The 23,153-nt window shown below is 43.2% G+C and overlaps 1 protein-coding gene across 6 annotated transcripts; it reads left to right on the top strand.

Annotated features, from left to right (window-relative positions):
* The first annotated feature begins 1,071 nt into the window (after positions 1–1,071).
* On the top strand, positions 1,072–23,045 carry Chst7 (carbohydrate sulfotransferase 7). 6 transcript variants are annotated; one of them, XR_002391413.2, is made up of 3 exons: positions 1,072–3,221; positions 4,137–4,256; positions 22,616–23,045. XR_002391413.2 is itself a non-coding variant. In XM_004871551.3 (2 exons), exon 1 carries the CDS (start codon positions 1,752–1,754, stop codon positions 3,198–3,200), a length of 1,449 nt encoding a protein of 482 aa, XP_004871608.1. In that variant the 5' UTR covers positions 1,072–1,751; the 3' UTR covers positions 3,201–3,221; positions 22,616–23,045. The 6 variants fall into 6 exon arrangements, 2 of the variants coding, with proteins under 2 accessions (XP_004871608.1, XP_004871607.1); XR_002391411.2 differs by having other exon boundaries at positions 1,072–3,230; XR_002391414.2 differs by lacking the exon at positions 22,616–23,045 and adding an exon at positions 4,359–9,987.
* The last annotated feature ends 108 nt before the right edge of the window (positions 23,046–23,153 follow it).

Here is a 23,153-nt window from a genome sequence, read left to right as displayed (position 1 = left end):
TGTGGGGAAACTTTGCAATTTTGTTTGCAGGCATGGAGAAAGCTAAAAGCAGAGTTTAGGGAATTTTGTTAGATGAATAATGAAAAGAGAGAGGGCAAGAGAGTTTAGTTTATTGGTAGGATTGTATTGGTTAGGGTTCTCTAAAGGACCAGAATATATTTACTGTATATAAATAAAAACATAGATACAGATGTATAGATATATAGATAGTATATTTATGCAAGACGTTTTATTAGATAGGCTTCTAGGATCCGATGTAGGAACGTGCACAATGGACATCTGCATGATGAAATGATCCAGTAGCTGCTCAGTTCAAGAAGCTGGAAGCCACAGAATAAGAGGAATAAAAAATGCAGTGCCAGCCCAAGACTGAAGGCCTAGAAACTCCCTGGAGAGTTTTGGGTGTGGATCTGCCTTGAAACGCTGAAGGAGCTGGCGTCTGTGATCCACAGGCAATGGCAGTAGCAAAAAAACAGAAACAAAAACCAAAAAAACCCCAGCACCTACTCTGGCAGAATGGAGCTTTTCAATGCAGACAAACTTCTTCCTTTCTTCCTTTCATTCCACCTGGCCTGCAAGCCTGTGGGATGGTGTCACCCACATCAGGGTGGGTCTCCCCCCCCTCAGTTTGCTGGTCCTTATACCAATAATCTCTGGACACTCCCACAGACGCCCCCAGCAATGTGCCTTATTAACCTGCTAAATGTCTGTTAATCTACTCAAGTTAACAATCACCATCAGCCATCACAGGGAGTGTTTCTAAAATAATGGTCTGGTGTATCTTATGCCCATATGAAAAATAGAGAATAAAACAGGGCAGCAGTCAATGAGGTCGGTGAACACAGAGGATATAAAAGGGAGGGAATATGGAGAGAAAGCAAAATACTTGAACCAATTTAGAGGTGTGGGTTATACTGTGGCAACAACTCCCAATCTCACAACCCCAGGAGGTATATAGGCACTAAAAACTAATCTCATTTTACAAATCGAGCCTCAGAGTGTCTGTGAAACGTGAAGGGACCTCAGCTGGCAAAATCCTAAGGAAGACATCACTTAGACTCTCACGAAGGCTAATTTTGTTTATTAAATGTGCTGTGTGAATCCAATAGTGCTTCCAAATCCCCTGAGACCATCAAGCAATGTACAATTGTGTATTTTTATCTTAGTTGAGTTCTCAGTAAAATAACTCAGTAACACCCACTCTAGGGCTGACGCGGGCGCTGGATGTAGATTCTGGCGAGTGGTTATCTGCCTAGGGCAGAGATGGCCAGGCAGAAGACGTAAAACGGGGCAGTGGAGTTCTCCGGGAGGGGTCCACATCCCGCCACTCGGTCGTTCCGTACACACGAGCCCCTCCCATAATGAAGACTTAACTTTATTATGGAGAGGATGGGAAAAGGCGGGGTCTGGCTCATTGTCCCCAGCCGGCGGCAGGCCGGCCCAGATCTAGCAGAGCAAAGAGCGAACTGGGAGGATAGACAGGCGGGGAGAAGCACTGTGGTGAAGGCGGGGCGGGCGGCCGCGAAGCCGGCCAATAGGCGTCTCTCTAGAGGCTAAGTCTAAAGGGTAGGGGCGCCGTCACTTACTAGCACTACTGCCTTCCCAAGTTTACCCTTGTGGATGCACAGCCCGGGCAGCTCCGCTCCTCCCGGCGGAGGGGCCCAGAGAGGCAGGACGAGCGGAGTCCGGACGGAATTTCTGAGCTAGAGGAAAGGACAGGCGCCCGGCCCGCTCTGGAGGGTCCGTGAAAGATGAAGGGCCGGCGGCGGCGGCGCCGAGAGTACTGTAAGTTCGCGCTATTGTTGGTGCTGTACACACTGATGTTGCTGCTTGTCCCCTCAGTACTGGACGGCGGTCGCGACCGGGACAAGGGTGTTGGACACTGCCCGGGCCTGCAGCGCAGCCTAGGAGTGTGGAGCCTGGAGGCGGCGGCGGCGGGAGAACGTGAGCGGGGCGCGGAGGCGCGGGCCGCCGCTGAAGGGAGCACTGGCCAGTCCCCAGGCAACCTCAGTGCCGTCCGGGAGGCACCGGCTCGCGAGAAGCAACACATCTACGTGCATGCCACCTGGCGCACGGGCTCGTCCTTCCTGGGTGAGCTCTTTAACCAGCACCCAGACGTTTTTTATTTGTACGAGCCCATGTGGCATCTATGGCAGGCACTGTACCCGGGAGACGCCGAGAGCCTGCAGGGCGCGCTGCGAGATATGCTGCGTTCTCTCTTCCGCTGCGACTTCTCCGTGCTGGGACTGTACGCGCCGCCGGGGGATCCCGCCGCGCGAGCCCCGGACGCAGCCAATCTCACTACGGCCGCCCTGTTCCGCTGGCGGACCAACAAGGTCATCTGCTCACCACCGCTGTGCCCCGGCGCGCCCCGTGCCCGCGCCGAGGTAGGGCTCGTCGAGGACGCCGCCTGTGAACGCAGCTGCCCGCCCGTGGCGCTACGCGCACTAGAGGACGAGTGCCGCAAGTACCCGGTGGTGGTCATCAAGGATGTGCGCCTGCTCGACCTGGGCGTGCTGGTTCCCCTGCTGCGTGACCCCGGGCTCAACCTGAAGGTGGTGCAGCTTTTCAGAGACCCGAGAGCGGTGCACAACTCGCGCCTGAAGTCCAGGCAGGGGCTGCTGCGCGAGAGCATCCAGGTGCTGCGCACCCGCCAGAGGGGCGACCGCTTCCATCGCGTGCTGCTGGCTCACGGCGTGGGCGTCCGCCCCGGGGGCCAGTCCCGCGCACTGCCCGCCGCCCCCCGGGCCGATTTCTTCCTGACCGGCGCCCTAGAAGTCATCTGCGAGGCTTGGCTGCGTGACCTGATTTTTGCGCGCGGTGCTCCTACCTGGCTGCGGCGCCGCTACCTGAGGCTGCGCTACGAGGACCTGGTGCGGCAGCCGCGCACCCAGCTGCGCCGGGTGCTGCGTTTTTCCGGGCTGCGCGCGCTCGCCGCGCTGGACGCCTTCGCGCTCAACATGACGCGCGGCGCGGCCTACGGCGCGGACCGGCCCTTCCACCTGTCCTCACGCGACGCCCGGGAGGCTGTGCACGCCTGGCGCGAGCGCCTGAGCCGAGAGCAGGTGCGCCAGGTGGAGGCCGCCTGCGCTCCAGCCATGCGTCTCCTGGCCTACCCTCGCAGCGGAGAGGAGGGCGACGCGGAGCCGCCCATGAGAAGGGAGACGCCACAGGAGACGGAGGTCGAAGGCACCCTGTAACCCCTCAAGGCCTGCTCTCAGGTGAATCCGGTAAGGTGCCCCCAGGCAGGGCAGAGTATAGGAAAGGTCTTCTGGGAGCCTGAAATGGCCCACGGAGGGATGTGGAGGGGGGACAGTGAGCTCTGGAATCCTAGGCTATCAGATCAGGTCCTGATTTACCGGGTTCACCCCCTTAGACACCTACCTCCTCAGAGAAGGACTCTGAGACAAGAGAGGATGTTTAAGTATAGCTTGTAGTTGAGGCAGAGAGAGCCCAGGTCTCCCCGCTCCTAGTCCCTTTTATGAAGTGGGAAGTATCGAAGATCAGAGGACAGTAGAGAAAGTCTGAAATAGTCAAAATGAAAGTTTTGCTGTGAAGAGAATAGGATTTAGGGGAACTCTTTGAGGTTGATGGTTATGAAGCTATCTTCATGCCAGTTTGTCCTATGGGGCAACTTTTTATCATGTTGTTTGTTTGGCAGAGAAAACCAAGAGCAAGGTTAGGTGGAAGGTATCAACACCTTAACCCAACCTATTCCTTATCTTCCTGTTTCATATTGTTTTCTGTCTCTCTTATGCCAAGGCTACAGGGCTTTCCTCCAGAGTACCAAGCATGCAGGCATAGTCAGGCAGCTCTTGGAATAGTTTTTGTACATTTATGTGTCTTGAGCCCTGGTATAATGAGGTAGAATAAAGTTTGCTGTCCCCTAGCTCATGTGTGCCCCTGTCCTTCCCTCTCTTTCCCTACCCCTCTCCCAGGGGCTGGTGTTTGTAGGATATTTGACCATATCCCTTTTGCATCAGGTGACAAAGGCTTCATGGTCAACTTCCATTAGTACCAGCAAGACTTCAGGGCTGTTTCCCCTACTCTACTCCATCCATTTGAGTGATGGGACCTTAGATGGGCAGTAGCAGTTTATAAAAAGTCACTCCCTCTTTTTTGCTCTTTCTCTGTAGTATATATCTGAAGATGCTAAAGTGGCATCTAACGTTGGGCTGAGGGAAGAGTTTGTTCTGCATAAAGATGACCACAGGAGTCCTGTTACCAGCATGGCAATGCATTTCCCTGAACTTTGTGTAAGTTGGAAGGGTGCCCCTTTCTGCACTGTGCAGACCAGAGGAGGAAAAGCAGTGCTGGGTGGGCAGAACTGACTTAAATTTCCATTCATTATTTTGTAGTGTAATTCAGCATACCCCTGGGATGTGTTCTGGGACAAAGGTTGAAGATGTTAATGAAGACGGATTTTGTTGTTAATAGAGCTTGGGTTTCAGAGTGATTTTGGAAGCTGGCTGATTTTTCTCCCAGTAATCAAGTGGTTTTGTTGATCATTTTCTGTAATTGCTAGGAAGTCTGTGTTCTTTCCTGATTTCCAGAGTGGAAGAAAGTAAAGCACAGAGTAAAGTGTCACATAGTAACAAAAACATCCTTTCATCTGCTAAGTCTGTATTTACAGATGGAACATAATGGTCCCTAATCCGCTTTCACAGGCCGCAGGAGCTCCACCCCAAGGCAAATGCTGCAACATTTTATGGTTTTATGACAATCTCCCAAAATCTTTTTTTGCCCCCCAACATTTTTACTAACATGTATTGAATGCTGGCTGGGATGAGGTAATAAAGAGAATGGAGAGAAGGGTAGAGGACATGGATTCTGCCCTCTAGGAAGTGCAAGTCTTTGCTCCTGACAGTGACTATGTGGGAAGACACCGATGCCACTGTTTAGAAGTCCAGTGGGGCTTCCTTTGTAGGGACATCTGGGTGCAAGTTTTAAGCTCTTCCAAACTGGTGATTGAGCCCTTCCTCCCATATTGGGCTCTTCCTACTAACTAGTAGTTATTAAAATGTTTGTATTCCTGGTTCCTAGGAAGATTATTTTACTGATCCACTAATAAGTTTTCCAAACGTTTATCACACTCTAGGAAAGAGAAAGGAAAAGAAGAGAATAGATCCTTATAGGACTTTATGCCATGCATTACATTAAGCATTGTACCTATATGAGTATTTATACCAATTTACATATGAGAAACCTGAGACTCAGAAAAGTAACTTGCCTAAAGTCTCCCTGGGCTAGTGAGGGTGGAACAGTGCTCAGTGTTAGGTTCCAGAGCCCATAATCTCTCCATTGTACTTGCGCTGCCTGGCCCCCCTTGCATCCCCTGGCAGCAACTTTGGTACCCCAGCTGGCCTTACAGGTTAGTTTGGGGTGCAAAACACACTTAGTTTCATTACTAATATGTTCCTGTTGTAGTCAGTATTTGCAAGAGAAACATACTTAATGCAGGACACAGAAAATTTACAAGGTTAGCTATATCCACCCACAGAGTCAAATGTAGAAGAGTGCAAGAGATCTGTCTGCAAGCTAGAGATCTGGAGAGTCCAGCAGAAGGTCTAGAGCCCATGGCAGTGTCCCATACGAGTTCATGTCAGGAGGCCGAGGAATCTGCAATAGAAGACTGAAGGTTTTGTGCTGGAAAGCCTGAGGGCCAGTACTGGAGGCTAGAGAGTCTGTGCTGGCCAGCCAAAAAGGTGGTGCTGAAAGCTGAAGAAGCAGTGCCAAAAGTCAGAAGACAATGCTCAAGGCGAGGACTGGAGCTCCTCCAAAGAAAACAACAGCCACCCTTGGCGAAGGCGAGGAATGGAGCTCCTCTGAAGAGAACACCTAAAGCTCTTCCAAGGAAAATCAACTGAAATCACCCCCTTCTCCTTTTATACTGTTCTAACAACAATCCTTAAATGGGTATTTCACGCCTGAACCATGCTGACTCATTTCAGCTGGGCATTCCCACTCAAGTTGAAAATTAATTAATTAGCCACCACAGTTCCCAACTATGAACAAATAAAATATCCCTGAGCTACTGACAGTACCTACAGCCATCTTCCCTGCAGAACACCTGAGCATGCATGTCCTTGGCTCAGCATTGATGAGAGGTTGCATGTGAATTAACCTGAGTAACTGCTGAATGATCCATACCTGATAGCCAGAATTTATCAGGGAAGGAGTAGGTGAGCTTTTCTCAGGACTGACCAGGGTGTGCAGAATCCTAAACCAAGTTATCAAGGACCCAGGCTCTTTCTTTTACATCTTCTTGCCTTTTACTAGTAGCTCATGTCCCCATTGTCAGAAGATAGTAGCCACAGCTCTAAGCATCACATCTGCATCAAGACTTTTACACAGGGTTGTTAAAATGCAGAAAGGAAGAAAGGTGGTTAGTGGGTAAGGGGTGGAGAGGTATCCTCTTATGCAATGCTTTTTCCTTTAATCTCCTTATGAAAACCTTTCCCAGAAACCTCTACCCCAGCTGACTTCCTTTTATGTCTCACTGGCTAGAACTGAGTCTCATGGCCTGCCCTAGCCCAATAATTGGCAAAAAGGAAATGGGAGCATCCTGATTGGCTTAGACCAGTAGATCTCAGCCCTTGAAAATTACAGCAGTGTCTCTCCTACCCTAACCCGGTCCTTATCCTGGGGAATATGTTCTCAGAGCCCCCGTGGATCCCTGAAACCACAGATAGTACTAAACCCTATTATATTGTTTTTTATACACACACACCTATGATAAAGTTTAATTTATAAATTAGGCACTGTAAAAGATGAATCATAATAAAATAGGAAATTAAAACAATATATTATAATAGAATTACATGAATATAATCTTTCAGCTGCCAGAGAGCAGGTAGTATGTACAGTGTGGATACACTGGGTGAAGGGATGATTTATAAGCCAGGAAGGATGAAGCAGGACTGCATGAAATTTCATCAGAACAGCAATATAAAACTTAGCAATTATTTCTGCAGTTTTCTGTCAATATATTTGGACTGTTTTTGGCTGGATAACTAAAACCTCAGAAAGTAAACCCATGGGTAATAGGGGAACTATTGGTGTACATTCACCTTAGGAGCATTCTTTTAAAACATGGTAGTACCTGTGCTCCACCCCTGGAGCTTTTTATTTTTTTTCTTTTTGTGTAATGCTGGGGATGGAACCCAGGGCCTTGCATATGCTAGGCAAGTGCTCTACCACTGAGCTACACTCACAGTCCAGAAAATTCTGATTTAATTGTCTGGAGTGAGGTAGGGTGATTCCAGTTGTACAGCCAAAGCTGAAAACCACTAGCTTGGACCAATCAGTGATTCATCCCCTGGGCCAAGCAGTGGCACTGGAGCAAGATCAGCATGGGGAATCAAGGGCTGTTGATGAGCAGAAAACCATCTACCACCATTATTTATGTGAAAAGAACTTGAAATTATGAAGTGCCAAGCAGATTTAGGGCATTACTGTGGAAAGGAAAATTATACTCAGGTTCCTTTGTCACCTTGTCACAAGATGTTAAATGCTTTGTCTGTGGCTCCTTATATAAGGGTATGTCATTGTATGTACAGGATCATTCCCTGCTGTTCTAAACAGACTGATGTGCTGTCCTGTCCTTTTCAGAATGTCTTCTTTTGAATTCCACCCTTGATAGGACTCAAAATTTCATCCCTATAGGCGTTTTATTTATTTTGGTGCTGGAGATAGAAACAAGGGCCTCATGTATGCACTGTACCACTGAGCCACAGCCCAGGATACTTTGGTGTTTTTCTTGACAAGATCTGTGCACCCTTTGAAAGAAATGAGGAAAAGAGGCAAGTACCCTGTAACTTGTGCCCCAACAATCAAGAAACTTTCTTTCTAAGAAAATTGTCCAAACAGAAAACAAAATGACCAGCCACCACCAAATCCCTAATAACCCACTTTGAAAATATTTCATCTTAATCAAAGGTGCAGGTTTATGTATAAATATTGCTGAAAAATACAGTCTGTGCCTTAAAGACTGCTAAAGAACAGACATTAGGAAACATTGCCCTATATAGAATTTCTCATTCAACAAAATTTGCTCACACTCTCAATAGCAAATCAACCTGGGTTCTGTGTTTGAGCTAGAGAGCTAGAAGTTAGGCTGCTGCTGCTGTTGCTGTGTGTGTGTGTCTGTCTCTTGTCTGTCTGTATGTGCACACACGCGTGCACATAGATAGCTGTCTGAGTGATGGAGCTGCAGGAGGGTGTGAACAGTTTTCTAAATCACATCCATGTCCAAATCATTATTGCCCCTTGTGAGGTTAGTGCTGCCTTTGATCCAGACATCCTCAACACTCCCCCTTGGGCCTGCCTTTCCTGGCAGGACTCTTCAGTTGATGGTGGACTTTGGTGCTTAGGAAGTCAAGACTCATCAAATCTGGAGACTGAGGCAGGGGAGGAGGCTGGTACTCCAAGGTGAGGTGTCGACTGAAAGTACTGGTTATTTCTTGGTTCCTACGGAGTCAGTTTTTATATTAGGACACAGGAACCCAGGCCTCGGGGTGTGGGTCTTCTGGTCACTCCTTGAGTAAGTATAAGTGGTTGGGGACTAAGAGTTTGGCCCAGTCTTCGAGTGCTTGCCTAACATGTATGAGGCCCTGGGTTCCATTCCCAATACTGCAAAAACAGTCAAACGAAATCCATAAAAACAAAAAGGAGAATGAATAGGAAGATTTCTAAGGTTTCTTGGTGCTAATGGGAGGTGACATTTATTGAGCACCTATATTTTGCATTCAATTGATGCATAATATTTCAGTCCTCAGCTCTGTGTGGTAGATAGAATCCACATTTTTTCCCCCCTGGTACCAGGGATAGAATTCAGGACCTTGCGCTTTCGAGGCAGACAGACGCAGTACCACTGAGCTAAATCCCCGGCCCTAGAAACCACATTTTAAGGATGATGAAAGAAGCTCAGAGGTTAGGTAAGTTGTTAAGGATTACACAACAAGAGGATTAAAATCAGGTTCTTTTTATTTTTAAAGTAGTGTCTTTAAAATTTGTAGAAATAATGTAAGCAGGTGGTAAAAAGAGTTAAACAGTGTAGAAAGGTATAAAACTGCCAGTCTCAGTTCCTACAAGTGACCACTACATTTCTTGTGGTGTGTGTCTAGAAACTTTTATGCAAATTCAAACTGAAATATATTGCTTTTTATATACATAAGTGAATATTGTCCTTTTTTTAACTTAAGGCTTTTGAAATCTTCCTGTATCATCTCATTTTTTAGTGGCTATACTGTATTTCATTGTAGAAATGTATTATTACGCATCTACATAGTTCTTACCTCCAGACTTTAGGACATTTAGATCGCTGAAGGGTTTTGCTGTATTTCACTGCATTTTGAGTAACAAATTTATGCTATCTTTGCATATGCGTGAGTATATCTGTCAGAAATTTACTATAGTAAAGTGGCCTTATGTACCAAAAGGTGTATGCTCTTTACATTTTAAGAGGTAAAATTCTTCAAAATCATTCCAACTTTCACGCCCACCAGTGGTTTCTTCAAGTGTCTGTTTCTCAGACTTTCAGCAACCTGGATTTTTCTTGGTTTTCTCATCTTGGCTAGTCTGATGGATGAGAGATCCTTTTTGTGTGCACCCTGGCTCTCTCTGACCTTATAGTTCATTTCAACGTGAATGATTGCCTCACACCTTGGGTTGTAGTAACTAGGGTGCCAAAATGAAACGAACTTCTTAGCCCTTCCGCAGTCCACATCTATTTGGAGGGTGTCATTTTTGTGACATTTTGAAGGACATTTTGAATATACGTACATTTTGCTACAAAATTGGTATCCCCTTGTAAAACCACATTTCCACATGACACCAGGTTTTGGCAAATTTCTTGCTCAGGATGGCCTTGTTCAGAACTGTTGCACTGGATTATTGCACAAGGATGATTGACTTGAACATCAGTGACTTGGGGACATTAGCACTGAGGAAATTTGGCTGGTTTTAAATAAAATAACTTTTTATACATTTTCTCTGTGCTCCTGAGAATCCTTTCTGTGATCTCACTGGGGTTGGTGTGGAAGTGCCCATATGCAGTCCCCCCAACCGTGCGCTGGGAATGGCACCCAGGGCCTTGCAAGTGCTCTACCACACCCCTAGCCCCTTGAAGTTTCAGGGACAGAATTGAGAAGGTTTTCTCGGAGTTTTCTCTTCTTTCTTTCTTTTTTTTTTCAATCTGGGGCTGAGAGTTTCTTTCTGTGAATACAAATGTAACATAAAGGCTTGGGTGTGATGCTTTTAAAAATATTTACAAACAGCTAAAATTCTTCAATATGCCTCTTAGCATGAGAAAGTCCAAAAAAGAGTAAACTAAAGAAACTAAGCTGGCCTTGCTTTTTTGTGTCTGACATTCCAGCCAAACAAGGTGACTAATAAACAACTCCGTCTCCCTCCCTCCCTCCCTGGGGTCTCCTGCTTCCCCATCCTCTTGCTCCAGAATGGAACTGAAGGAACTTGCTCTACTGAAAGAAATGTTTCTGCTCAAGTGTAGTATAGAATAAGAACAGTAGGGACTAAGAAGCAGCCCTGGCCCAAGTTCAAGAACACTGGGAAGTGGAGAACTGTTTGGGAGCTGAACAGGAAGCCATTTCAATTGGAAAAATGTTGCAGAGCTCAATGATGTCTTCATGAGAATTAGAATTCTTCAGCTTTGCTTCCTGCCCCCCCCCCCGCCCCTCGCCATTCCCCAGGGCACCATGCCAGTGGCCAGGGCTGACGTTTTCTGCAGCTGGCCTTGTTTATATTAAAGACCATCCTACTGGATGCTGAGAATAAATAAGAGCATTGGCTGATGGTGAATGTTTTTATATTCAGAAGAGGCTGTGAAAGAGGCTGTGAAAGACCACCACATTTGACTTTATCACAAACTATGTTTGGAGCCAGAAGACTACCCCTTTCACCTCTGAAATAGAAAGGAGCAGCAAGGACTTTCTTGTAGAGTCACATTCTGAAAATACCCACTGAGGTAAACACATTTTTGCTTATGGTATCAAAGCCACTTCTGTGAAGCATTACCTTAAGACAAGAGGATTTAAAGGCACCTGGAAGACACAGGCTAGTCTCTAGGCCAGTAAGCCTCAAGTCTAGAGCTGAGATGTAGCTGTCAGGTAGAGTCTGGGATAGAGTGTTGCCAGGCTTGCACAAGTTTCCATCCCCAGTACTGCCAAACAAAACAGAACAGAACAAAACAAAAAACCACCCCAGATCCGGCAGGTGCTTCCAGAGACTGCTGTTGTTTAACATCCTTAGAGCATGGTATCCCAAGGGCTGCTAACTGCAGGTCTGAAGCATGTGGTTCTGCCCTGCCATAGAACATCACAGGGACCTTTGTAAGTTGCGAGGAATGCATCTAGGGTGGGGACCCTGAGTTCTTTATTAAAGATGATGAAGTGAGGAAAGTTTGGAGCAGCCCCAGGAGGGAACTGAGAGGCTAATTACAGAAGTCATTCCACACAGATAAGGTGGACATTATGAAAGAATGTCTCAGAGCTTCGAGGTCACTTTTCCCATGACTAAGACCAGATTTGATCCAAAAGGGCTCTTGACTGCCCCAGACAGATTACAGGAATGGTAAGCCAAAAATACTAAAATCAACATATTTTAAAAATAGGACTTCCTTGTGACCCTCCAAGGGCTGGTGTATGTTAAATACACAGATTTTATTTTTATTTAGAGACAGGGTCTCACTATGTAGTTAAGGCTCACTATGTAGCCCAGGCTAGCCTCAAACTCCTGGTGATCCGCCTACCTCAGCTTCCTGTGCTGGGATTACAGGAATGCACTACCATGCCTGTATAAAGTAGAAATCTCTTGTTGCAGTAAAAAATATCACCAATATGGATGTAATAAAAAAAACAATACATTTTTTCAGATTCCTCAAATTGATACTTTGTTGTCTTTCTGCTACCTTCCTCTTCCCCACTGTTACTAGAAATTGCAAGGAGATGAAAGTGTTATTACCCTGAATTGATCAGTATATATGTATTGAAATATCACACTGTACTCCATGAATGTATACAAGTATTACGTGTTTAGTACCATCATTTAATCATTACACAGTGTATACATACATCGAATTATCACACCATACTCCATAAATATGTGCAATTAAAATAATGACAATAAAGACCTTTTTATAAATAGGAGATGGTTAGCAGAAAATAAACACTTCCCCAAAGAATATCAAAATCCTTTGCGTTACAGAATTCCTTTGAAAATTTATCTTTTTATTTCTCAAGAAAGAGGAAAAGCAAATGTTTTGAGCTCAGAAAATATCCATGTCTTGATTTTAGGTATGGCAATCTGCAAAGGTCCTAGAAGCCAAGGGGAGGACCTGCTTATGAGATCTAGTGTCCTATACCTGCCCAAACCTGCTCTTGTTCAGGGGCATGAAAAGGCTCGAACAGGGTGGGACAAACATATTGCCTCACTCCACAGGGTGAGATACTGGCTGCACCTCCGACCACACTGACTAGACACCCTAACCCAGGAATGTGAAAGCCCGTGGAAGGCAGAGTATGAGTTGGCAGGAGAGCCCCAGTGCTCCTTTCGGGCACTCACTTGGCAGATAGTCCCTGTGGGGACCAAATGGCTGCCTAAATTGCAGGTCTAAGTAAGCTCCAGTTACCTCTCACTCCTATGCCCTCTCAAACCTCCCCATACCCACTGTGTGGGTGACAAAAATCTGTAGGCAGCCTGTCTGAATACCAGCTTAGTTCCTTTATTGGAGTTGGGAGCAACTTCACTCACAAAAGCAATCATGTATACCAACTAAAATTTTATCTCAAAATAGCTCAATGTAAGGGAAAAAACAAAAGCCAACTAGGCCAGCTTGGCTGTTTACCAGTTTTATTTTTTTAAAACTGATACATAAAAACATAAAAATTGAACATAATAATGCCCAGTTTTATTAATACTGGTTTGATGTGCATTCATTTGTTCTCAAGTGAGCTCAAAAATTTAGGAAATTTTTAGTTGGGCTATATTTTAGTTGAGTATCATAAAATGGGAGACATGTTATTTCATTCTATTCTGCTGAGGAAATAGAATGACCATTTAATTTGGGTGCTGGCTGACAGTGGGCTTGAACGACTCACGTGGACTGAGATTTTACTCTGAATTCCTCCCACAGTGGCTGGGACAACAGAGTGTAGGTCTGCCCAGACACTCTCTGGGGTTGCCCATCCTGGCCAGTGGCTGCCCTGCTAGTTTTACCCTCTACTCCCGAAGCACATATTTTGTCTGTTTTTGTTATATTTTGACTTGGTCCATTTTTTAACCTGAGAGTTGTTTCAAACTAAATAGGATTGAAACTGTTACTGACTAGTGCAGTGTAATCAGCATCCCCTGTCACTGCCACTTAATTTTCCAGATTGAAAATTATCTGGAAATTATTGATAATGTTTATGTTGTTTATATTTCCAGGCTATTTAGGGGTGTGGTTTATTAGCAAACTAACTATTTCCTATTATTTTTTGTTTTAGAGTCACGGTAAGGGAATGCTAGTGCTTCCACACTGCTCTATTTCAAGGATTATTTTACCCTTACCCCTAGGCAGCTCCCTTATAACAAAGCAACTTAATGGCCCTATTGTCTTCAACACTGTCAGTCATTTCCGTTTTCTTTGGCAGTGTGTTTCACTGATTTGAAGTGAAAACAGGAAGGTTAAGAAAGCTAAACCTGGTTTAACAGATAAGCCTAGAAGTTAACATCGCCCAGAGGGTGGTTCCAGTTGTGCTGGGAGAAGATCCCACAAGAACACACCACCACTGAAAAGGTTACAGAACCTTTCTGGGGTGGTCCTGGAGGAAGGCTGTGACTATGAACTGGAAAGTAACCCAGCCCCAGAATCAGGGATCCACTGTGAATTATCCAGAAACATCACCTCTCCTGGCTGAAGTGCTAAGTGCCAGCACCAACTTTTAGCAATGATGAAGTAACTTTTGGTGGTCAACCCAGGGCTCTGCACCTGGCACAGGGGGGACAAGATACAGTGGGGTCTGAGGCAAAGGCAAGTACCTTCCGGATGTGAGACCCAGAAAAACTCTGAAGGGAGGGGAAGCTAAAGAAGAAATGATGGACCTATGCAAAGATGCACTTGGAAGGCCACCGAGAGAGGCAGAGCAGCAAGTGCAGTTGGTTGAACCTTCTGTTCTCAAACTTTAAAGCCAGCAGGAAGTGGATTTCCCCTCCCCCACCCTGGCTTCAAAGGTTGAAAAAAGTATGATTAAAATGCTGAGTGTGTCTTCCTGAGTTTTTCTGTTGTAGCCAGGGGTGCCACAGTCAAGCCAAATGGGTGCAGTCCAGGCAAGAGAAACCTTGGTGAACCCACAGTGAAGTTTCCCTTTGATGGCAAAGGCTATTAGTAGGTCATTGAGCTGTATTTAGGCCCTGGCTGGTAATTTAAACACTCAGGGGAGCTGTAACAAGGGAGCTAAAATACACCCAACTCATTGGAATATGACTGAATCTTTAAACAATGGGTTTTTTAGCGAATGGAAAATTGTGATTTATTTGAGTATTCACCAATGACCTCACATTTCAGTGCCACGTATTTTTTAAAAAATCTTTTTCTTATCTTTGTTTTTTTTTTTTTTTGGTACCAGGGATGGAACTTGGGACCTTGCGCTTGCAAGACAGGCAGAGGAACCACTGAGCTAAATCGCCGGCCCTCTTTTTCTTTATAGAGGCTTCTCAAAACAGTAACATACAGGGCCGGGGATTTAGCTCAGTGGTTCCAGCGCCTGCCTCGCAAGCACAAGGTCCTGAGTTCAATCCCCGGTACCAAAAAAAAAAAAAACCACACAAAACAGTAATATACAGAACTCCCTATGACTCTTGAAATTAATTGCACTGGCAGCTTTACTGTTTATTTTCTCTTATCATACAGGATATGTGTTTAAATAATTCCAATTTAGGAATAAACAGAGGAACCACGCTTGTTTCAGGCAGTAGCCAGTGTTTTCATTCTTCCCAGACTCTGGGTAAGTAGAAATAGTTTTAACCAAGAAGGCTACCAGCCTAACAATTCTGAATTATAAAACATATAGCAGCTGGGAAAAAAAAGCTACCTGGTCACTAGCTGACAGATAAATTGAGTTTGGTTATGTTTGGGTTTTTTTTTGGGGGGGGGGTTTGTACTGGGGATCAAACTCAAGACCTTGCCTTGCTAGGCAGGCGGTAGAACCAGTGAGCTAAATCCCCAGCCCTTGTTTTTTGTTTTTAACCCAGGGTCTTTGTGCTTAGCCCCCTCCCCACCCCACCCCCCTTTTTGGAGACAGGTTCTCACTAAGTAGCACAGTCTGGGCTTGACCATGTGAACCTCCTGCCTCAGCCTCCCAGAGTGTTGAGATTATGGGTGTGAACCACTGTGCCCAGTATTGAGTTTTCTTCTTTTTTTTTGGTATCCGGGATCAAACTCCTCTTGGGACCTTGCGCTTGTGAAGCAGGCGGCAGAACCACTGAGCTAAATCCCCGGCCCTAGTACTGAGTTTTAAATATGGTATGTACCTAAAGTTGTGTATTTCACTGCTCTATATGAGCAGGACCAATAATGCTAAGAGTTGGAGTCTGAATCAAATGAAATTCATAATCCTGTAGCTGAGAGACTGAGGGCTTAGAGGTTTTGGGAAAAGATCACGCTAAGAATTCATGGATATGTTTATGGTTTAAGCACAAGCAGAAATATTGAGGAATAGTAGGAAAATAGCTGATGGTTGATTTAGGGCAGTGATGGAGAACCTTTTAGAGCTTTCAGTGGTACAAACAGCCCACTGTGGCACATGTGCCATTGGTTCACCACCACTAATTTAGGGTCTACTTGGGGCTTTAGACCCCATGAAAGTATTATAGACAGCTAAATTAGGTAGAAATATTATAGGTAGTCAGGGAGGGCTAGGCCCTTGAGGGAGTCAGTACAGAGGATGACAACATATTACAACTGTGGCTGGAGGCGCATCTGTTGGAGGCCAGGCCTCAAGACAAAGACAGAATGACCAGGCCTACATACCTCCCCAAAGGATAAGATAAGTAGTATCACCTGGTCCAATAAAGTTTAGATAGACATCAGTCACCCAAGATAGGTGACCAAAACCTCTTAATCCATCCCCTCCTAAAAAGGTCTTTGTTCTTTCCATGTACACTTGCTATGTGACCTGCTTCCCCATTGGATCACAATTACCTAAGTGGCTATACTTGTAATCTTTTTGGTTGGTCATAGCTTTGACCCACGTTGTACCCAACTTGTAATTTTGTACCCAACTCATGATTTTGCTCTATGAAACTTCCTTTGAAAAGTGGTCTCATTGGTAACCACTTTCAGGTCCTCTCCTGCCTCTCAGGAGCTATCTCTCAATACAATTTTCCTGTTCTTAACCCCATTGTTCGTTAGAATTCATTCTTAGATTTTGGGGAACACGAAGTCAGTGTATCTGACATCTATCAGGATGGGAGTTACATTTATTTCCCCTGTATCAAAGGTTTAAGTCAGAACTGGAAGCTATCTGAGCATTCCTGACATGTTCAGTAACATTAAGAACTAGAGACTACCACAGGAGCATAAAAACTCATTCCTAGCATGTGGAAAGAGCCTTTGTGAGGTTGCCACCTGTGCAAATTCCCTAGCTTCCCCATCTCTCCTCTCCTACCTTGAACTGCCAATGATTTGATCAAACATTTGAACTTGAGGCTCTGGAGTTTAGATCAGTGCTACCGTATGTATCTAGCATGCAGGAGGCTTTGGGTTCGATGCCCAGAACCACACACACACACACATAAAACTCGAAAAGAAAAGTAGCTTTTCAGGTAAAAAAAAATTAAGACAACATTTAATAAAAGGATGCAAAGAGTATAAAAGAGTGTATGGTCCAGAGCTTGGGCTGATAGTATTTTCTGTTAATGTTTATCAGAAACAGGATCTGACCTGGCAACATTTAGCACTTGGTTAGTCATTGACAAAACCACTCAGAGTTACTGCCAAGCTCATTTCCAGGTCTGTAAAACAACCCAAGTGAAGAGCTGAACACATCACACAAAGAACAACAGTGACAGAGGAAATTTTTTCTTCACTTTTTACTGTGAAATAATTATAGATTCACCAAACGTTGCAAAAACAGCCCAGGCAGGTCCAATATAGCCTTCATCTAGGTTCCCTCAAAGGGACTTTTTTTTTAAGGTATTGGGGATTGAAAGCAGGGCCTTTGCAGTGAGCTACATCACCAGACTTTAAAAGATTTTTTTTTGAGACAGGGTCTCATTGAGTTGTCCAGGCTGGGCTGAACGTTCGGTCTTCCTGCCTCAGCTTCTCATAATGCTGGGATTACAAGACTGTGGTACTATTCTCAGCCCAAATGGACATCTGTTATGTAGATTAATATCAACACCAAAAAATGACATTGGTGGAATCTACAGACCTTAATCCATTTCAGATGTGTTTACATGCACTTATTTTGTGTGTATGTGTATACAGAGATCTGTGTAATATTATCATATATAGAAGTGTGAAAATACCGTGAAGACACAGAACCATTCTATCAGCACAAAGAAATTCTGTTGTGCTACCTTGTTGTAGTCACACATGCCACCCCATCCTATCCCTTTCCCTGGAAAACACTAATTTGCTCTCCATCTTTATACTTGTGTTTTTTCAAGAATGTTATCTACCTGTAATCCTTCTGGGAGGCTGAGCAGGAGGATTTAAGTTAGAGCCCAGCCAGGGCAATTTATCATCTTAGCAAGACCCTATCTCAAAATAAAAAAATTAGAAAAGGTCCGGGGGTGTAACTCAGTGTGAAAGCCCTGGCCTCAACCCCCCACTATATCATAGACACACACACACACACACACACACACACACACACACACATACGTTATATAAATGGAATCATACATATGTAATCTTTTTAGGTTGGTTTTTTCATTCAGTATAATTCTCTGCAGATTCATCCAAGTTACTTGTTTCTTTTTTTTACTGAGTAATATTTAATGGCATCAGTGTAACACAGTTTAACCATTCATCCATTGAAAGACATTTAGTTTTAGTTTTTGGCTGTTTCAAATAAAGCCATTATAAATATTCACATACAGGTTTTTGTGCAGACATAAATTTTCATTTATCTGGGATGAATGCCCAGGAGTACAGTTGCTGGATCATGTGTAAGTGCATGTTTAGTTTTATAAGAAAGTACCACACTGTTTTCTAGAGTGGCTGTACCCTTTCAACATTCCCACCAGAAATATACGAGAGGTCAAGTTTCTGTGCATCCTCACCAGCAGTTGGTTCTGTCCCCATGTTAATATTTTAGCTGTATCAATAGATATGTAGTGATACTAATGTAGTTTTAGTTTGAATTTTCCTAATGGTTAGTGATGCTGAACATGTTTCATGTGCTCATGTGCCCTCTATATTGCCTCTTTGGTGAAATGTTGGCTCAGACGTTTTGCCCATTTTTAACTGGATTGTTTTTTACTTTTTAGTTTTGAGAGTTATTTATATATTCTAAATACAAGTCATTTATCAAATATGTTCCAAATATTTTCCCAGTCTGTGTCTTGTCTTTTTATCCTCTTATGAAAGTTTTTTAAAAGCAAAAGTTAATTTTTATGGAATCTAATCTATCAATTTTTTTCATTTTGTGAGTTCCACAGATTTTATTCCATTTTTTCTTGTGAAAGTTTTATATTTTTCTTTTACTTATAATTTATAGGATAAGCTTATATATACTTGCATTTAATCCTATAATTATTTTAAAGTTAATTTTTGTATAAAGTGTGAGATTTAGGTCAAATATTACTCTTGCCTATGGATGTCTAACTGCTTCAGCACCATTTGTTGAAAAGACTGTTATTCCAGTGAATTGCTTTTGTACCTTTGTCAAAAATCAGTTAGCCATACCCATGTGGGTCTATTACTACATTCTCTTTCTGCTCCATGGATTTAGAAGTCTATCCTTTCACCAATACCACACTGCTTTGACTAGATACAATGATTTTTTCCTATTTTATTCTTTCCCTTTCCATAAAAAGAGTAGAGCAAGCTTGTCCGTATCTACAAAAATTGATGGAATTTGATGGAAATCTTGTTAAACATTGTATTAGTCAGCTTTCCCATCAGTGGGACACAATACCCAATACCCACAACTTAAAGGAGAAGTTTAACTTGTCTCATAGTTTCAGAGGATTCAGTCCATGTTAATGTTAATCCAGAAACATCATGGCAGAAAGGTGTGGTGAAGCAGATTTGCTTATTTCATGGTAGCCAGAAAGCATAGCAGGGAAACAGCAGAGGAAGGGGCAAGGGACCAGAGATAGACTCCAAGGTCATGTCTCTACAGTGTGACACACCCAGAAGGGTGCTCCAATCCTCTGGGAGGATCCCAAGCCAATCAAGATGACAGTCTACCTTTTTTATTTTTATTTTTTGCAGTACCTGGGATTGAACTCAGGACCTTGCAGTTATGAGGCAGGCACGGTGCCACTGAGCTAAATCCCCGGCCCAGTCTACCTTAACCAGGGATCAAACTCGGGTCCTTGCGCTTGCGCAGCAGGCGGCAAAACCACTGAGCTAAATTCCCAGCCCCCAGTCTACCTTAACCATCACAAATATCTAAATCAGTTTGGGGAAAATTGATATCTTTACTATCTTGAGTCCTGTAGTTCATGAACATGGTATGTCTGTCTATGGATATAGATCTTGTTTGTATCTATATCTATGGATATAGATTTGTTGGTATTTTGTAGCTTTCAGCACAAAAATCCTTTACCTGACTTACACCTAGATATTTCATTTTAGTTATTGTATATAGTATGAATTGTTTTTGTTTGTTTTTTTTGAGGCAGGGTCTTGCTGTAAGTCCAGGATGGACTTGAACTCACTATGTAGCTCAGGCTACATAGGTGATCCTCCTATCTGAGCTTCCCAAGTGCTGAGATTATACATCATGTCTGCCTAATAGTATGACTTTTAAAGCTTGGTGTTAACTTATCCATTTCTAGTATATGTAACATAGTTTTTAAAACATTGACCTAATATACTGAAAAGTTGCTGAATTCACTTAATAGTTCTAGGTTTTTGGTACATTCTGTATATTTTCTACATATATAATTATATCATCTGAAAATAGGGACAGTTTTATTTTCTCCTTTCCAATCAGTATGTTTTCTTTTCTTGCCTTATTGCATGTCTAGGTGTTCCAGTATTATGCTGAATAAGAATGGAGAATATCTGTCTTTCCCTTGTTCCTGCATGATGTTTTTCATAACTTTCCCCTAAAGAGGAAATAATTCAGTTTTTCACCATAAAGGATTCTGGCAGATGTAGGTTTATGTAAATGTCTTTTATCAAGTTGAAGAAGTAGTTCCCTTTTATTCCTAGCTTGCTGAGAATTTTTATCTTGAATGGATGTTAAATTTTGTCAAATGCCTTTTCTGCATGAGCTGCTATGATCATGTAAAACTGTTTCCAGTTTCTGATTTGTAGTTTGACTCCATTATGATTAGAGAACATGCTCTATTATATCAGTTCTCTTACATTTTTTCAGGTTTTGTGAACTAGGATATGGTCTGTGTTGTGAATATTCTATGTGCACTTGAATATGAATTTTACTATGATTGGGTAGAGTGTTCAATATATGTCAATTCAATCATGTTAGTTGATGATATTATTCAGTTATTTTATATCTTTGTTGATTTTTCATCTGATAGGTCTATCAGTTGTTGAGAAAAGTTGTTGAAAGTTTCCAATTATCAATGTGGCTTTGTCTATTTTTCCTTCCTATTCTATCAGATTTGCTTTGGAAAATTAGCTCTCCTATTTGCTATGTACATGTTTAGGTTTGCTATGCCTTAATGGATTAACCCTTTTACCATTATGTAGTGTCCTTTTTCCCTGTAATTTTCTTGAAGTCTTATGATTTTACTATAACTATTATTTTCTTTTGATTAATGTGTATATTTTCCATCTTTTTACTTTCAGCCTACCTGTAATTGTATCTGAAATGAATTTCTTATAGACAGCATATGGTTAGGTAATATTTAAATCCACTCCAGGGTTGAGGATATAGCTTTGTGGTAGAATGCTTGCCTAGCATGCACAAGGCACAGGATTAGTCCTCAGCACTGCAAAAATCCATTCTGGCAATCTCTTAGTGTATTTAAGCTATATAATGATTATTGATATTTTAGGGCTGAAGTCTGCCATTTTAAAACTTGATTTGTTGTTCCCCATTCTTTGTTCTTCTGTTTCCCTTTCCTGCCTATTACCTGAACATTTTTAGAATTTTATCTATCTGCAGTGTTTCTGAGTCTCTCTTTTGAATGTTAATTCTGTTGGTTCCTTTGGGTTATACATATGTAACTTAGCACAGCTTACTTGTGTCAGTTATCTTTTCTCATTTAAGTTAAAATTTTCCTAGTCCTTGGTTTGACAAGTGTTTGTTTTATTGAATCCTGGACATTTGGGGGACAGTCATGTTAGGAATCTCTGAGTCTTATTTAAATCTTCTCTTTTAGCAGGCCTCCACAGCACAGTGGTGGAGAAAGGGGCACACCACCTGGTTACTGCCAGGTCAGGGTGGCAGTCTAAAAAAGCTCTGACTTTCCACTAGATCTGTGTTAACAGAAAGGGTGCTTTTTCCTGTGGTGCTTGGTTTCTGTCTTTTTAAGCTGACCTTTTTTGTTTTCCTTTGGCTAGAGATAACAGGCTTTTCTGGGGTTTCCTTTTATCTTTGACCGTGGTTTCTGGCCAGGTCATTCTTCAGTTCCCAAGGTTCCTCATCAGTGTGCCTTCTTCTCTATACCCTTAAGAGTCTTCTTTGTTTTATATACCATGTTGGGATTTTTAGTTACATTTTGTGGGAGGAATAAGAAATGCATCTGCTTTATCTTGTCTAGAACCAGAAGTCAGCCCACTTGGAAACTGGTTTTTATGAAACTAAATTAACATGGTGGCTCTTTTATATAAATAACCTGTACTAGCAGAAAGGCCTCATGACATTTATAAAATTAGTTTTACTTTGCTTAGTATGAGTCTTTACTGTACATTTTTAATAATCTTGAAAGTGACACACGCAATGTATATAAATGGAAGAAGAAAAAGTTCAAGTGCCATAAAGGTAGAAAGCTGGACAGGCTGCTTATATACAGCTTCAGTTTTATAGAAGAGTTGACTCTTGTTGGCATGACTTATTTTGCATACATGAACTGGCAGACAAATGAAGAATGGATGGCTATGTGGTTGGTACCTAAACGTACAGCTCAATGCCAGTTTCCCCCTCTCTTCTACCCAGCAGGTCCCAGAGAGCTCTCTTTGCTCTCAACAGGCACCCCACAAGGGCAGCTGCTTAAAGCCTAGGCATATGGTTAGAGAGACCTCAATCATTTTCCTGTCTTACCTCATTAAACACCTCTTGAGTCACATTTTCTCCCGACCCATCTTCCCAAACCAGAAATGATAGATTCAGATTCAGTACAGATTTCTAGCACTGGATAATAAAGCTTGGACAAGGGAGACTATCGTTTACATCACCAGGGTTCAACAGACTTTCTGTATATGGATTTCTGTGGTCTGAAGTTCAAATGTCCTTTGTTCCTTCCCTTCCAGGTCAGTTCCCATGAACTGGGGCACTCAGCATGCTGCGCCAGCACAGGAGCAGCAGCACTGCGGAGGCCATCTATCACACTGTCAGAGACTGGGACTTGACTTGGTACCAACCGCTGTGCAATTCTGCTGGACAGGAATATCCTGAGCTGTTAAATAATGACAGACACATTGGTGGAGCCGAAGTGACAGTTCAATGTGGATATTTATGGCCATAAAATCGGAAGAGCTTCAGTTCCCAGGCTGAACCTGCCTCTGCTGGAGCCATTTCAACAAAGCTTACAACAAAGACAAGATGGGATTTGGTTCCATTTCACATCAACAGATGTCTGGACAAAAATATCAACGTGAATAAGTGAATAATATGCAGTCCTGTCTATCTTGATTAAATTACTTAACAGTAAATAAACAGTCTGGGTAATACTGTTTTAAACATGACTCTTCCTGCTTTCCTTCAACCTCAAACCAGGTTTTGATAAACAATTTTTCTCCCTGGGGTGGAAGAATCATAATGAATTGAAACAGAATTTTGCTTTGAAAT

This window comes from Heterocephalus glaber, unplaced genomic scaffold (genome assembly GCF_053883595.1).
Source record: "Heterocephalus glaber isolate CG9 unplaced genomic scaffold, H.glaber_assembly_v1.0 deba00001547, whole genome shotgun sequence".
Classification (NCBI taxonomy): Eukaryota; Metazoa; Chordata; class Mammalia; order Rodentia; family Bathyergidae; genus Heterocephalus; species Heterocephalus glaber.
The sequence above is the reverse complement of the archived record's forward strand: the minus strand, read 5'-3'. Positions and strand labels throughout refer to the sequence as shown.